Genomic DNA, 13,495 nt, shown 5'->3' on the forward strand with positions numbered 1-13,495 from the left:
CCAACATATACACCTTTGTATTCCTTCTTAGGCAGTGACCTACCAAGAAGCATGTTTTGTCCCTTGTTATAGTTCTTGCAGGATATTAAAAATCATGATGCTTTCAAGTCTCATTTAGGAGTCCAAATTGGCTGACCTTGAGAAGTCTTATTGTAATATTCCAGATGGTAGGAAAGAGACACTTGAACTAGAGTGGTGGCTATGTAAACACAAAGACTCCACAGAAGTTGGTGCATTTGACAAACTGAGCATAGGAGAAAGGCAACTGCAACAAAGATGAAAGTTGTCAGGCAGTTCTGACACCTGTTAGTGATTCTAATAAAAGGGATAGGGGATAACTCAGATTATTAATTAGGATAAAGTTTTTAAGACCCATTATTTTAATTACCCATCAATCACTGGATAATATCCAATTATTTAAAGAGTATCATGTAAATATTAAATTTGGAATTAGATGATTTGGTTTTAAGTCTGTTTTGCATTAATAACTGTGCAAGGCTTGGGTAAATTACTCATTATTTTTAGGCTTTGATTTTTTATTTGTAAACAGGGGCATACTGATTCATTATTTTTTTATTTTTAGAAAAATTTTTCATGGTTACATGATTCATGTTTTTACTTTCCCCTTCATCCCCTCAAACTCCACCACCATAGCTAACTTGCATTTCCACTGGTTTTAAATGTGTCATCAATCAGTACCTAGTTACATATTATTGATAGTTGCATTGGTGTGATCCTTTCAGATCTACGTCCCCAATCATGTCCTCATCAACCTAAGTGTTCAAGCAGTTGTTTTTCTTCTGCGTTTCCTCTCCTGTAGTTCTTCCTTTCAATGTGGGTAGCGTTCTTTTCCATAAATCCCTCAGAATTGTCCTGAATCATTGCATTGCAGCTAGTACAGAGGTCCATTACATTCATGTAGAAACAATCTTAAAGGACTGTTATGAAAATCAAATGAGGCAATCTATATGAGGGACCATAAACTAGGATCTCATACTCTGAAAAATGGAGAACAAGGCTGTTGTTTTCCCTTCATTCCTTTGTTCGTGTTTGTTCTTTCATTTGTTAGATCATTCCTTCCTTCCTCTATTTATCTATTCATCTTTTCCTATCTATTAACCATGTATTTCCTTATTTACCTATACATATATCCATTCATTAACTCATTTATTCATTCATTTATTATGTATTCATCTATCTACCAGATTTCTTTCTTCACTTTTTTGTTCATTCATCATCCATTTACTTATCCACTTATTAATTTATCTATTCTCTCTCTATTCATTTGTCTGTCTTTTAAGTCATGAGCCACTTTTATATTGTGGTGTCATCACATGGCATGTTTCAGTGGTATGTGTGTGTTTGTGTATATGTTTGTATGTATTTGTCTTCCGCATAAATGGAAGTCTGAGACCAAGTAGGTAAATGTTTATCACCCTTGTTGCTGAGGTGGATAACTTCTGCTGTTGCCATGTCTGATTATCACCTGAAGTCCCAGAACCATCCCATGTCACTGACGAGGTCACAGAACTCCTCAGACGCCTTGGTGACCATTTGGACCCCAAAAGCCGCTCAGACCGAAGCAAGATCTGAGAGCAGCTGCCTGGGTCCATCCTTGTGAGTCAACATATTTGGAGCAAAGGCAAACCCACCGCCAACTACAAGAATACTGAGAACACATTTAGAGCAGGGAAGAAGGGAATCAGGTGGTTTTAAGGACCTTGACAAGGGTTGTTTAGTTTACTAATCATGAAACGCCATTATGTTGACACTGGGAATGAGAAGGATCTACCCTATAGCAAGGCTCCATGCCAACCTGCCGAGGAATTGGATGATGTGAACTGGGTTCCTTTTTGGGAGGAGGCAGGTAAGAAGAAACAGAGCTTAGGCAAGAGCAAAGGTTGCTTTCCTAGGATGTGAGGGGCAGAAAGAAAGAGATTTAATTCTACCCATATTGAAGGGTTCAATGACAATGGAAATGATTATCTTTTTTAGGAGAACAGTTCTCAAAATGTTGTCTGGGTAGCACCACAGTGCATGTGTAGATCCATTGATGCATCCTTTCTATAGTCATAAATAAGAATTCACTCATTAGCAACCTCCAAAAAGGTAAAATTTCTTTCAGTTGTGATGCATGATAGTCACCCTAGTCAAAGCTGTGGGAGGTAATATGGGAACTCATGTGAGACTTGGGATGACAACACCAATATCAAGAATAATAATGATATGAGATAAGATTCATACCACCAACATCGATAGTAAAAATGACAAACAACCCATATTTAAATAGTACTTTAAGTTTACAGATCATTTTGCAGACAATATATCATTTGATCTTTGCCATAACTCTGTGAGGTAGGTGCTATTATTTTATCCTTTTTTTCAAATGAGGAAACTGAGGTTTAGAAAGGTAGAATAACTGTTTCAAAATTTCCCAGCAGGCAAATATAAAACTAAGCATTTGAACCTAAGTATCCCATGATTATGATTATAAGTCTAGTGAAACGTCTCATTGATGACACATCAGAATCAGCACCTGTCTTCCCATTATGTCTGATGTTAGAATTATAAAGGTCTGAACTTGGGTCTTTGTTAATACTAATAATGATTATAAAAATATATTTGCACACACATATAGAGACAGAGAGGGAAAGAGACAAAAGGGGAGAGAGAGAGAAAGATAACAAGAGCTTGAGAGAAAGGGATAGAAAGAAAAATACAATTTTCTAAGCTCTGTATGTTGTCCCTCACAGCAGCCCTATGAAGCTGACATTGTTGTTATCCTCATTTTACAGATGAGTAACCTGAGTCCCAGAGAGGTTAAGTGAGTTGCCCAGAGTTAGACAACTACTTAAATGACTGAGGTAGAGTTTGAACTCAGATCATCCTGACTCTGGATCCAGCACTTTTATGAACTATCCCACTTAACTGCCAATAAGAACAACAACAATAATAGCTCACATTTATTCAGCACTTTAAGGTTTGCAAAAAGCTTTACAAAACATCTCATTGAATCCTCCTAACAATCATGGGAGGTGGTTGCTAATATCCCCATTTTACCAGTTGAGGAAACCAAGGCACACAGCAGTTAAGTGATAAGTTATACAGCTTTTAAGTGTCTGAGGTTGGATCTAAAGTCAAGTTTTTCTGACTCCAAGCCCAACATTCCTTGTACTATGGAACCACTCAGCTACCTCACTCTAGGAGCAAATGTAAAATATTATGTTGCAAATTTAAAATTCTTCTGTTTTTCCACTCTTTTTTATATATAACTAACTCCCTTGAATGAACTCTATGGCCCAACTACCATACTTAACTACTCACTATTCCTCATCTACAATCCTCTTTGAACCCTTTCCTTGTCTTTGTGTTTGGGGGACTCCCTCCTCTAACCTCCTTGCCTTAGATTCTCTGGATTCCTTCAAGAGATCAACTCAAGCATCCCATCTTGTAGGAAGTCTTGTGCTGTTAGTAGCTGGTGCATTTCCTTAGATAAGTCTACTCTCTTTTATTCTGTATTCATTTTGGATGTAATGACTTACGTATATGATGAGGCCATTTTTGTGTGTTTGTTTTTCATTCTCAGAGCTCAGGACAATGCCTGGCACGCTGTAAGTACTCAATAATCCTGAATTGATTGACTGCACAGAAGGAAATTGATGCCAGTTTAATTTCGTTCCATAGGGGATGTGAAAGAAGAAGAATCGACACCTATCCCTGGACCTTCGATAAGCAGAGCCCAAGATGTTGGCATAGAGTCCAAGGTTCAGAGTCAGCAGGGGAGGAGTAGAACTCCCTCAGTCTACCAGTCTTGTTCACAGTATTACTCCTGCTTCTCTTCAATAACCAACTCAGAGGAGAACAAGTCTCAGCAAAGCACATATGCATTTTATACCCGGGTGCAAACGGTCCAGGGCGTAGCAGTGGCCTGGGAGACAGAGTCTGGTTTTGAGTCAATTGGCCTTAGGCCTCGAGTAAGGGAGGCTGAATTCACTGAGAGGCAGAGGAGGGAAGGCTCTCCCATTGAAAGTATTTCTACTAGTGACCTGGTCAGTGAGACTGATTCTTGGGAGGGAGATGCCTTTCAGGAATTTGAAGAGCCTGAGACATCAGTACCATCAGATAGTAGCCAAGAGATAAGGGAAACACCTGATTGGCTGATCACCACAAACTATGGTCTCCGCTGCTTAGCCTGTTGCAGGATCTTCCCCAACTTGGAAGCCCTCTTACACCATGCCCAGCATGGGATCAAGGAGGGCTTCAGCTGTCACATTTTCTTCCGGGAAATGCTACAGAGAAGACAGTCTCAGAGTCAACAGCAGGAACAACCGCCAGAGGACCAGGATCAGGGCCAATCCCATAGTAGTGAGCCAAGCAGGTGCCATATAATGCTGTTTTGGTCTTAAAGAGACAAGCAGTGAACTGACCAGTCATGTGTCTGGGCAGTTGGGGACTTTTCCCATCATAACATCCCCTCAAGGGTCACCCCAGTTTTCCAATGACTCTTTTGACTTTGCATAACCACCTCCTGAATGGACAGCATAGGGTTAAATAAGGAGAGGGAAGAGGAAAGTGGAAAGGCAGAAGACAATTAAGGGGGATGAGGAGATGAGTGGAAGGACAAAGGGGAGGGAAGAAAATTTCTCAAAGATCATGGGATTTGTAGAGAAAAAGACCCTCTTAATAGTTAGCTTTCTGAGGACTAAGTACAGACTACAGGGAAATTAGTTTCAAAATAGCATCTAGTTGAGAGGGAGATGCTGTATTCTGAATTTCAGTGTGAGGAAGCACAGGGTTTCCATAGGTACATTTCCAATGTGAATGTAAAGCTAATATTCTTCCCCCCTCCTCCCCTACCTCCCTCTCTTCTTCCTTCCTTTCTTCTTTCCTTCCTTTCTTCTTCCCTTCCTCCCTCCCTTCTTTCCATCCTTCCTTCCTTCCTTCCTTCCTTCCTTCCTTCCTTCCTTCCTTCCTTCCTTCCTTCCTTCCTTCCTTCCTTCCTTCCTAATACTATGGTAGGATTCAGAAACACAAAGGTAAAAAAAAAAATTAGACTAGACCCTATGGTCATAGGCGAATAAATTTAAAACTATATAATACATATATGTAGTATACTTAAGGACAGCATATATATATATATATAAATATATATATATATATATATATGAATATATAACACACATATATGCATGTGTGGGGGCATCTGAATTGAAGTCTGGAAAGGCGTTGTTATAATGTGTCTGAAGAGTGGCAGAGAAAAACAATGAGGAAGAAAATATGGGCCAACAATCTTCCCAAGCATGATCCTAAGGAGAAGTGATGTCCTCTCTTTCAGAGAGATTACTAACTTGATAGAGGAAAGGGAAAGAGAGAGGAAGAAGGATGAGGAGAGGGAGAAAAAAAGGTACCATGCCAGGAAAAACCAAACAAATGAATTAGTGAGTCTAACAAAAAAAAGCAAAAAAGATTATTTGTTGTAGCTTTCAGAGTCATGATATTGAGCTGGGGGGAAACAAAACAAGGTCTTTGTCCACTAGGCACTTGCAAGGCTTAACCCTTGAATTGATATTATTGAAGGTTAAAAAATTATAAGGGAATGTTTTCTATGGGAAGGACTATTTCTTTCCTTAAATCATTAGTAACAGAGATTAGACAAAAATTGCCTGAGTGCACAAAGGCAAGGGAAGAAAACCTCTTTGTATTAATCATGATGAAAGAACAAAACACAATATTTGCAAAAGGCAACCTGTACGTAGTTTGCTCTGCCTGACTGTCAGTTCCTTCATTCTCCTTAGTTAGATATTTCATGTGCCTTGAACTCCCTGCAGCAGCCAAAACTGAATCAGATCTAATTAGACTAGATGTGAATAATACTGGTTATCTACCTTTTGGGGATTGAGATTATTTAATGTGGACAAAATATCTAGCTGACTACATATCTTTCTCTCCCCCTTGTCTTTTTCATCATGCCACCCAAAGAAAGCCTCAAGAAAAACAAATCTTATCAGAAATTGAATGGTAAGAGATGGCAATAAAACGATGTCTTCTTTTTAATGGCCAAATGTCACCAATTATTAATATGGTCTAGAAATCCTACTTGTGGATTTCTATATTTCTATGAGTGATCTGTAGACTGCTTTTGAAATTCAAAATGCCATATATCTATCTTATTGGAGTCTACCCATCTTATTTTAGTGCTCAGGCCAAATTTAGCAGCACCCACAAAGAATATATTCATGCAATGGCAGAACTGTGTCTACAGGATCTATCTGATTCCAAGGGTTTCAAAATCGTAAATCTGTTTAACATATATCGTTGTCTATATAGCTTATCAGCGACAACAGCAAACAAGAAGGGTCAGAGGGAATCTCACTTCAGCTTCAAGGGAGTGGATCAGCACAGAGATCAAGAAGAAAGCTATGAAAAGTGGGATGAAGAAAGAAGTCAAGAGAAGGTGAGAGGGAGGGAGGATAAAAAAGATATGAGGATGAGAAAGCTACAAGCGAAAAAGAAAGAGGGTGGAAGAAGGATGGGGAAAACAGGGAGAGGCATTTATAACACTTTGGAGCTAGAATATGGCAGTCTGGAACATGTATGTCAGCTGAGTGGAATGTTAGGAAATTTCTTGCTTGTGAGAATGATGCTTTGAAGAGAGTGGTGAAGTGATAGTCTTTTAATTATCAATGATCATTTTCTGAGTTGCAGTCCCCCAAACCCTTAGTAATGAATCAACAAACATTTATGGAATGCCTACTATACATATACAATATATGATATATACCAGGCACTGTCTTGGGTGGTGAGTCATGGCAGGCACTAGCCACCTAGCATGGTGAGCCCACATCCAAGATGGCACTGTTGCTCTACAAGCAAAGCAGAATTGCAGTAGCTCAAAAGAAATACAAGATGTGCAAATTTAGATATCTCTACTCATAATGTTTATGTGGCTGTCCTGTGGTAGAGTCTTCCGAGCTCATATTGGTGTGATCAGTCAGGCAGACACATTGTCAATTGACCTCAATATCATGATGTCATTTTGGTCCTCTTCAAAGTTGAAAGAAATTTTCATTCTAGGTGGTGGTGATAGAAAGACAAAAATTGAAGCAGTCTCTGTTTTTGAGAACCTTACATGCAATAGAGGTGAAAACATGTAAATTTGTAAATGTACGTGTATAAATATATGCAGAATAAATATAAAATAAGTACAAGATAATGAAATACTCTATAGTTATGGAAGGAGGTAAGATCAGGGGAAACTCTGAGAACAAAGTAATATTTCAGGTGAGTATTGAAAGAAGTTAGGGAGTGTTGTGAGGATTATTTATTATTCTATCAAGTGAGGTGAGGAAGGAATAAGTTCCAGGCATTTGGGATGGTCAGTACAAAACTGTGGAGACAGAAGGAGAGCCATGTGTGAAGAACTGAGAGAAAACTGATTTGAGGTGGAAAAGAGAGTCATATGATAAGGATGTAAACATAAATTGGGGTTAGTTGCAAAGGGCTTTAAAATCCAAATAGAATAGATTATAGTTTATCCTAAAGGTAATAGAAAGTAAGTTTATTAAGTAGAATGAATAGATAGATAGATAGATAGATAGATAGATAGATAGATAGATAGATAGATAGATAGATAGATAGATAGATATTGCCATTTAGCTACCTAAAGACATTTGGGAAAAAGAAACTTTTGGAGGGAAATACAACTTCTAATGAGTTCAAAATTTCTCCAGGGCACCATGTTTGAAATGTACAGTAGGCAATTGGTAATATAAGGCTGAAGACCAGGCTGGAGAACAAGGCTGGACTCACATATGGATGGACATAAATATGGATATGTGTGTGAATATGGATATATACATACATACACATATACAACATGAGTATATATGAATATAATAGTCTATATAGGTAAGTCAGCTAGCCTCCTGCAACTTGCTAGAGTCCCTGGGAATTGTATTTCTTCCTAACTTGGGAATAGGAATAGAGGGCAGCCCACTTCCCCCTACAGGAGGAGTTTTGTAGGATCTCTGGAAAGAGATTGGAGACAGGACACAGAAAGGAGAAGAAGAAAATGACAGATTCTTCTCCTGACACATGACACAGCAGCATGATGTTGAGGGAACAATTGCAACAACATTTGTCTTTTCCTTCTTCAGAGTCAAAATTCCACAGGAGACCATGAGAGTTGACCTTTAAGTTGACAAATAAATGGGTAATTTATGACTGTATACTCATTGTTTTGTTCTGTCTCACTATTTGAATAGGAGTAGTTGGATTCCTGAGAAAGACAAAGAAAATCAGGAAGGAAGAACTAGTAATTCTAACTTTCCCTCTCTTGCTTTACTTCTGCTGGGTGCAACTAAAAGCCATTTCTAATTCTGTCTCTTTTTATGTTAAAAGACTGCATTGGGCAGAACTAATCTTGTTTCCCATAAACATCAGTGGTTGACCCTGTCCTCACAAAGTCCTTTTGTTTGTGATGTAAGAGCAAGGGATAGTTCTGTTAGCTTCACAGGAAAAAGGTGGCTTTTCTTAGCCTCTTAACCATTTTGAGAGTTTTTGCCCTTTAACTGGGGGCATAATCATAAACTATTCATACATTTCATGACTATGTTTCCAAGGACACAACTACTGCAAGCTTAAGACTTTTTAAAATCTACCTGCCTCATCAGCTATAAAGTGACTACTAGGGTATATAGGCACACACATCTTTACATATGAATAAATAAAATTGTATGCATATGTATATGTGTATTATATATGTATTTATTATGAGCTATCCACATAGAAATGATTAATTCAACCCATGGATGCTGATGAGGCTATCAAGAGATGCTGTAGGATGATAGAACTTTGGAGAAGACTTCTATTTCTTAGATGAGAACTTGTCTGATGGAACTAGTAGCAAACCAAAATAGCCACTTTCCTCCAAAGGACAACACAGCTCTAGTTCAAGTGTCCTAGGGCCACATGTAGGGCCATTCCCCCCAGGACCACTATTGTTTTTTCCCTTGGGCTAACAGCTCTATAGACATGGGGACCTGATCTATCCTCATTCTGTTAAGTGTTGAAGCACCTGACAGACTGATACATTTTCTTAACCATGTCTGTTGACTGAAACTCCTTACATATAATATTCCAAGTGTCCTCCACTTGGTTCTGTTCTGCTTCTTTCTCACTATCTGAAGACCTCCACTGCTATGAAAGAACCATAAGAGAAACAAGCATTATGTTAGCATACTCATACTCCTGGTGTAGTTGTCTCTTCCACAAACAATAAGACTCCTGGAAGTCCAGTCCTCTTTTGCTATGAAGAGCCCAAATGATTCTTGTCTAATTTCCCCTTTAACAAAAGCCAATAGAGTGGGAAGTAGAAAGCATTTTGAAATCTTTTTTTTAGTCCTAGGCAGATTCTCTACTTTCTTATTTTGCACTTCTGTCTCTTACCTAGATAACTGAAAAAGCCTCCTAATTGGTCCCTCTGTCTCATGTCTCTCATTGTTCCAATTCATTCTCCACCAAGCTGCTAAAGTGCTTTGCCTTATATATGGATCTAACCATATCACTCTACAATTCAACAGCCTCTCTGGCTTCCTATTGTCTCTAAAACCCTCTACATATAAATACACTTGTTTACCTTTTAAAGTTCTTCACAGTCTGGACCCAATCTAACTTTTCGGTTACATTAGGCATCCCTTCTCCCTCCACATCCCACCACCATATTTCTCTTCAATATGGCCAAACCAGCCTTCTCTCTGTTATTTTCACATGACTGTCCATCTCCCATCTCCATGCCTTTACACTTGATCATCCTCCATACCTGGAATGCACTCCCTTCTTATCTCAACCTCAAAGAGTCATCCTCTTTGATAACATTTGGAATTTTCTGAATAAAGTCTTTCTTGACATCTCCCAAACTACTAATGTCTTCCTACCCAACTGACCATGTATCTAACTACTTTGCATCAAGTTTTATTTCTTCACTTTATATTTATGCAGTACATATGTATGTATTCATGTGCTTATTGACTCTCATTAGCATGACAGCTCACTGAGAACAGGGAATCTCTCATTCTTTGAACTTGTTCTGGTGTCTAGTACACAGTCACTTAATAGGTGTTTGTTCATAGATTGATTGAAGAGAGTTTGGGCTCTCGAAGAGCAGTGGAACATGACCTCTGATAGGTTTTGCCAACCTAGAAAGGCTTCAGTTATGAACCCAGTGGAGGATTGTATGTTGGTGGTCTAGGCAGAAGTCCTTCTACAGTCTGCAAAATAGGGATGTGCAACCCACTCATAAAGATGCTATAGAAAAACATAATATGAAGAATTATAGAAATGTGAACGATTATCATTTGGGTCTGGCATGGGCTTATGAGATTGAGTAAACATGTTTAAATATGTGTTAAGAGGAGGTAAAGAACAGGATATTTTTCCTCCCTCAAATTGTTTAGGCAGGACCATCCTTGAACAAAATGGTCAAGTTGGCAGTCTGTCCATTTCCTTTTTCTTTTCCTCTTGATTTCCTTCTAAAATTAACTAGCTATATAGCTTCCCTGGTTACCTTGACAAAAGTAAAGTGTCTGAGATTCACTAACCATTTTAGTTTAAAATATTTTAATGTCCCTTTGCTCTCATTCCACCAATAATTATGGAACCCAAGGAAATGACTTTTAGTGTGGGATTTCTCATACTATAGCATCTTTTTGATGGAGATAATTTTGAGGAATACGGTCTTCCTGTAACATACCATTCAGCAGTTTCATTACATGGGATGGTTGTTTGTAGGTGACTTACTGTATTTCCTGAGTATTGATCCCCAATACAAGGATTAGGAAAAGATACTGACAAGTATCTTAGAGCCCTAGGTTTCCTTGTTATAGAATTCTCTTTTCTTCTGAAACTGCATCTAGATAAGTACCTCCAAAACCTAAGCTATTTTCCATTCCAACTAGGCCTCTATCTCCATTACTCCTGTGTTTTTGTTTAAGTTTTATTCATTTCTTTTATTTTACATCACATTTTTTCCAAATATATCCCTCCTCTGTTCTTCCAGTGAATCTTCCCTTCCAACAAAGATTTTTTAAAAAGCTGAACAAAAACAGTTGGAATTACACAATGTACCTCTAACATTCTGTACCCAGAGTTCCCTACTGTTTCTTTCTTTCTTTCTTTCTTTCTTTCTTTCTTTCTTTCTTTCTTTCTTTCTTTCTTTCTTCCTTCCTTCCTTCCTTCCTTCCTTCCTTCCTTCCTTCCTTCTTTCTTTCTTATTTTTTTAAAACCCTTACCTTCCATCTTGGAGTCAATACTGTGTATTGGCTCCAAGGCAGAAGAGTGGTAAGGGTAGGCAATGGGGGTCAAATGATTTGCCCAGGGTCGCACAGCTGGGAAGTGTCTGAGGTCATATTTGAACCCAAGACCTCCCGTCTCTAGGCCTGGCTCTCAATCCACTGAGCTACCCAGCTTCCCCCTTTATTTTTAAATTTTATTTTTATTATCATGTAAAATGCACTTCCATATTGGTCATTGTTGTAAGAGCACTCTCATATATAACCAAACCCCAAAATAAAACCATGTATACACTGATGTGAATGATAGTCTGCTTTTATCCACAACCATCTGACACCAACAGTTCTTTCTCTGGAGGTGGATAGAATTCCCTGTGATAAATCTTTCAGAATTGTCTCAGATCATTGCATTGCTGAGAGTAGTCAAGCTTTCATAGTTGGTTGTCATACAATTTTGCTGCTACTATGTACAGTGTTCTCCTAGTTCTGCTTATTTCACTCTGCATAATTTCCTGTAGACCTTTCCAACTTTTTCTGAAATCATCTTACTTATCATTTCTTACAGGACAATAGTATTCCATCAACAACATTTACCACAATTTGTTTAGTCGTTCCTCAACTGGTAGACATCCCATCAATTTCCAGTTTCTTAACACTACAAAAAGAACTGGTAAAAATATTTTTGTTCAAGGAGGTCCTCCCTTCCTGCCCCACTTTAAAAATCTCTTTGGGATACAGACTCAGCAGTGGTATTATAGAATCAAAGGATATGCACAGTTTTATAGCCCTTTGGGTATAGTTTCAGATTGCCTTCTGGAATGACTGGATTAGTTCACAGCTCCACCAACAATACATTAGTGCACCAATTTTGCCACATCCCTTCCAACATTTATCATTTTCCTTTACTGCTATATTGGCAAATCTGATAGGCATGGGGTGGCACTTCAGCATTGATTGAATGTGCAATTCTCTAATCAAGAATTATTTAGATTATTTTTCATATGCTTATTGATGGCTTTTATTTCTTCATTTGAAAACTGCTTATTCATATCCTTTGACCATTTTTCAATCGGGGAATACTTTATATTTTTATAAATTTGGTTTAGTTCTCTATAAATTTGAGAAATTAGACCTTTATCAGAGAAATATATTATGAATTTTTCCTAGTTAGTTGTTTCCCTTATAATGTTGGTTACATTAGTTTTGTTCATATAAAATCTTTTTAATTTAATATAATCAAAATCACTCATTTTACATCTTATAATGCTCTCTATCTCCTGTTTGGCCATTAATTTTTTCTTCTCCAAAGATCTGTCAGCTAAAATATTCTGTGTTCTCCTAATTTAATGATAGAATCACCCTTTCTACCTAAGTCATATACCCATTTTGACCTTATCTTGGTATGGGGTATGAGATATTGGTCTATACCTAGTTTCTGTGGTACTGTTTTTCCAATTTTCCCAGGAGTTTTTGTTAAATAGTGAGTTCTTTTTCCAAAGGCTTGGGTCTTTAGGTTTATCAGACACTAGGTGAATCTATCTGGTCCTACGGATTTTTTGTTGGGGAGTTAATTCATGGTTTGTTCAATTTCTTTTTCTGAGATGTGATTACTAAAGTATTCTATTTCCTCTTTTGTTAATCTGGGAAATTTATATTTTTGTAAATATTTATCCATTTCACTTAGCTTTTTGGGTTTACTGTCATATAATTGGGCAAATAGCTCCTAATGATTACTTTAGTTTCCTCCTCATTGGTGGTGAGTTTGTCCTTTCCCTTATTGATACTGATTATTTGATTTTTTATTCTTTCCTTTTTGTAAATTAAATTAACTAATGTTCTATTTTACTTGTTTTTTTTAAATAAAACCAACTCCTAGTCTTATTAATTAGTTCAATGGTTCTCTTACTTTCAGTTTTATTAATTTTTCTTTTAATTTTTAGAATTTCCAATTTAGTCTTTAATTGAGGATTTTAATTTGTTTTTTTTTCTATTTTTTTTAGTTGCATGCCCAATTCTCTGATCTGCATTTTCTCTATTTTATTGATGTAAGTGTTTAGGGGGAAAAATCCCTTAATTACTACTTTGGCTGTATCCCATAAATTTTTATATATTGTTTCTTCATTGTCATTCTTGTTAATGAAATTAATTGTTTCTATGATTTTTCTTTGAACCATTCCTTTTTTAGAATTAGATTATTAAGATTTCAA

General features: G+C 37.4%; 1 protein-coding gene across 1 annotated transcript; it reads left to right on the plus strand.

The window, feature by feature from the left end:
- Window positions 1–1,749: 1,749 nt before the first annotated feature.
- On the plus strand, window positions 1,750–8,189 carry FAM170B (family with sequence similarity 170 member B). The gene is made up of 5 exons (XM_044660224.1): window positions 1,750–1,867; window positions 3,685–4,378; window positions 5,980–6,018; window positions 6,328–6,454; window positions 8,157–8,189. The coding sequence occupies exons 1-5, from the start codon at window positions 1,750–1,752 to the stop codon at window positions 8,187–8,189; spliced, it is 1,011 nt and encodes a 336-aa protein (XP_044516159.1).
- The last annotated feature ends 5,306 nt before the right edge of the window (window positions 8,190–13,495 follow it).

The sequence above is a fragment of the Gracilinanus agilis genome, chromosome 2 (assembly GCF_016433145.1).
Source record: "Gracilinanus agilis isolate LMUSP501 chromosome 2, AgileGrace, whole genome shotgun sequence".
NCBI lineage: Eukaryota > Metazoa > Chordata > Mammalia > Didelphimorphia > Didelphidae > Gracilinanus > Gracilinanus agilis.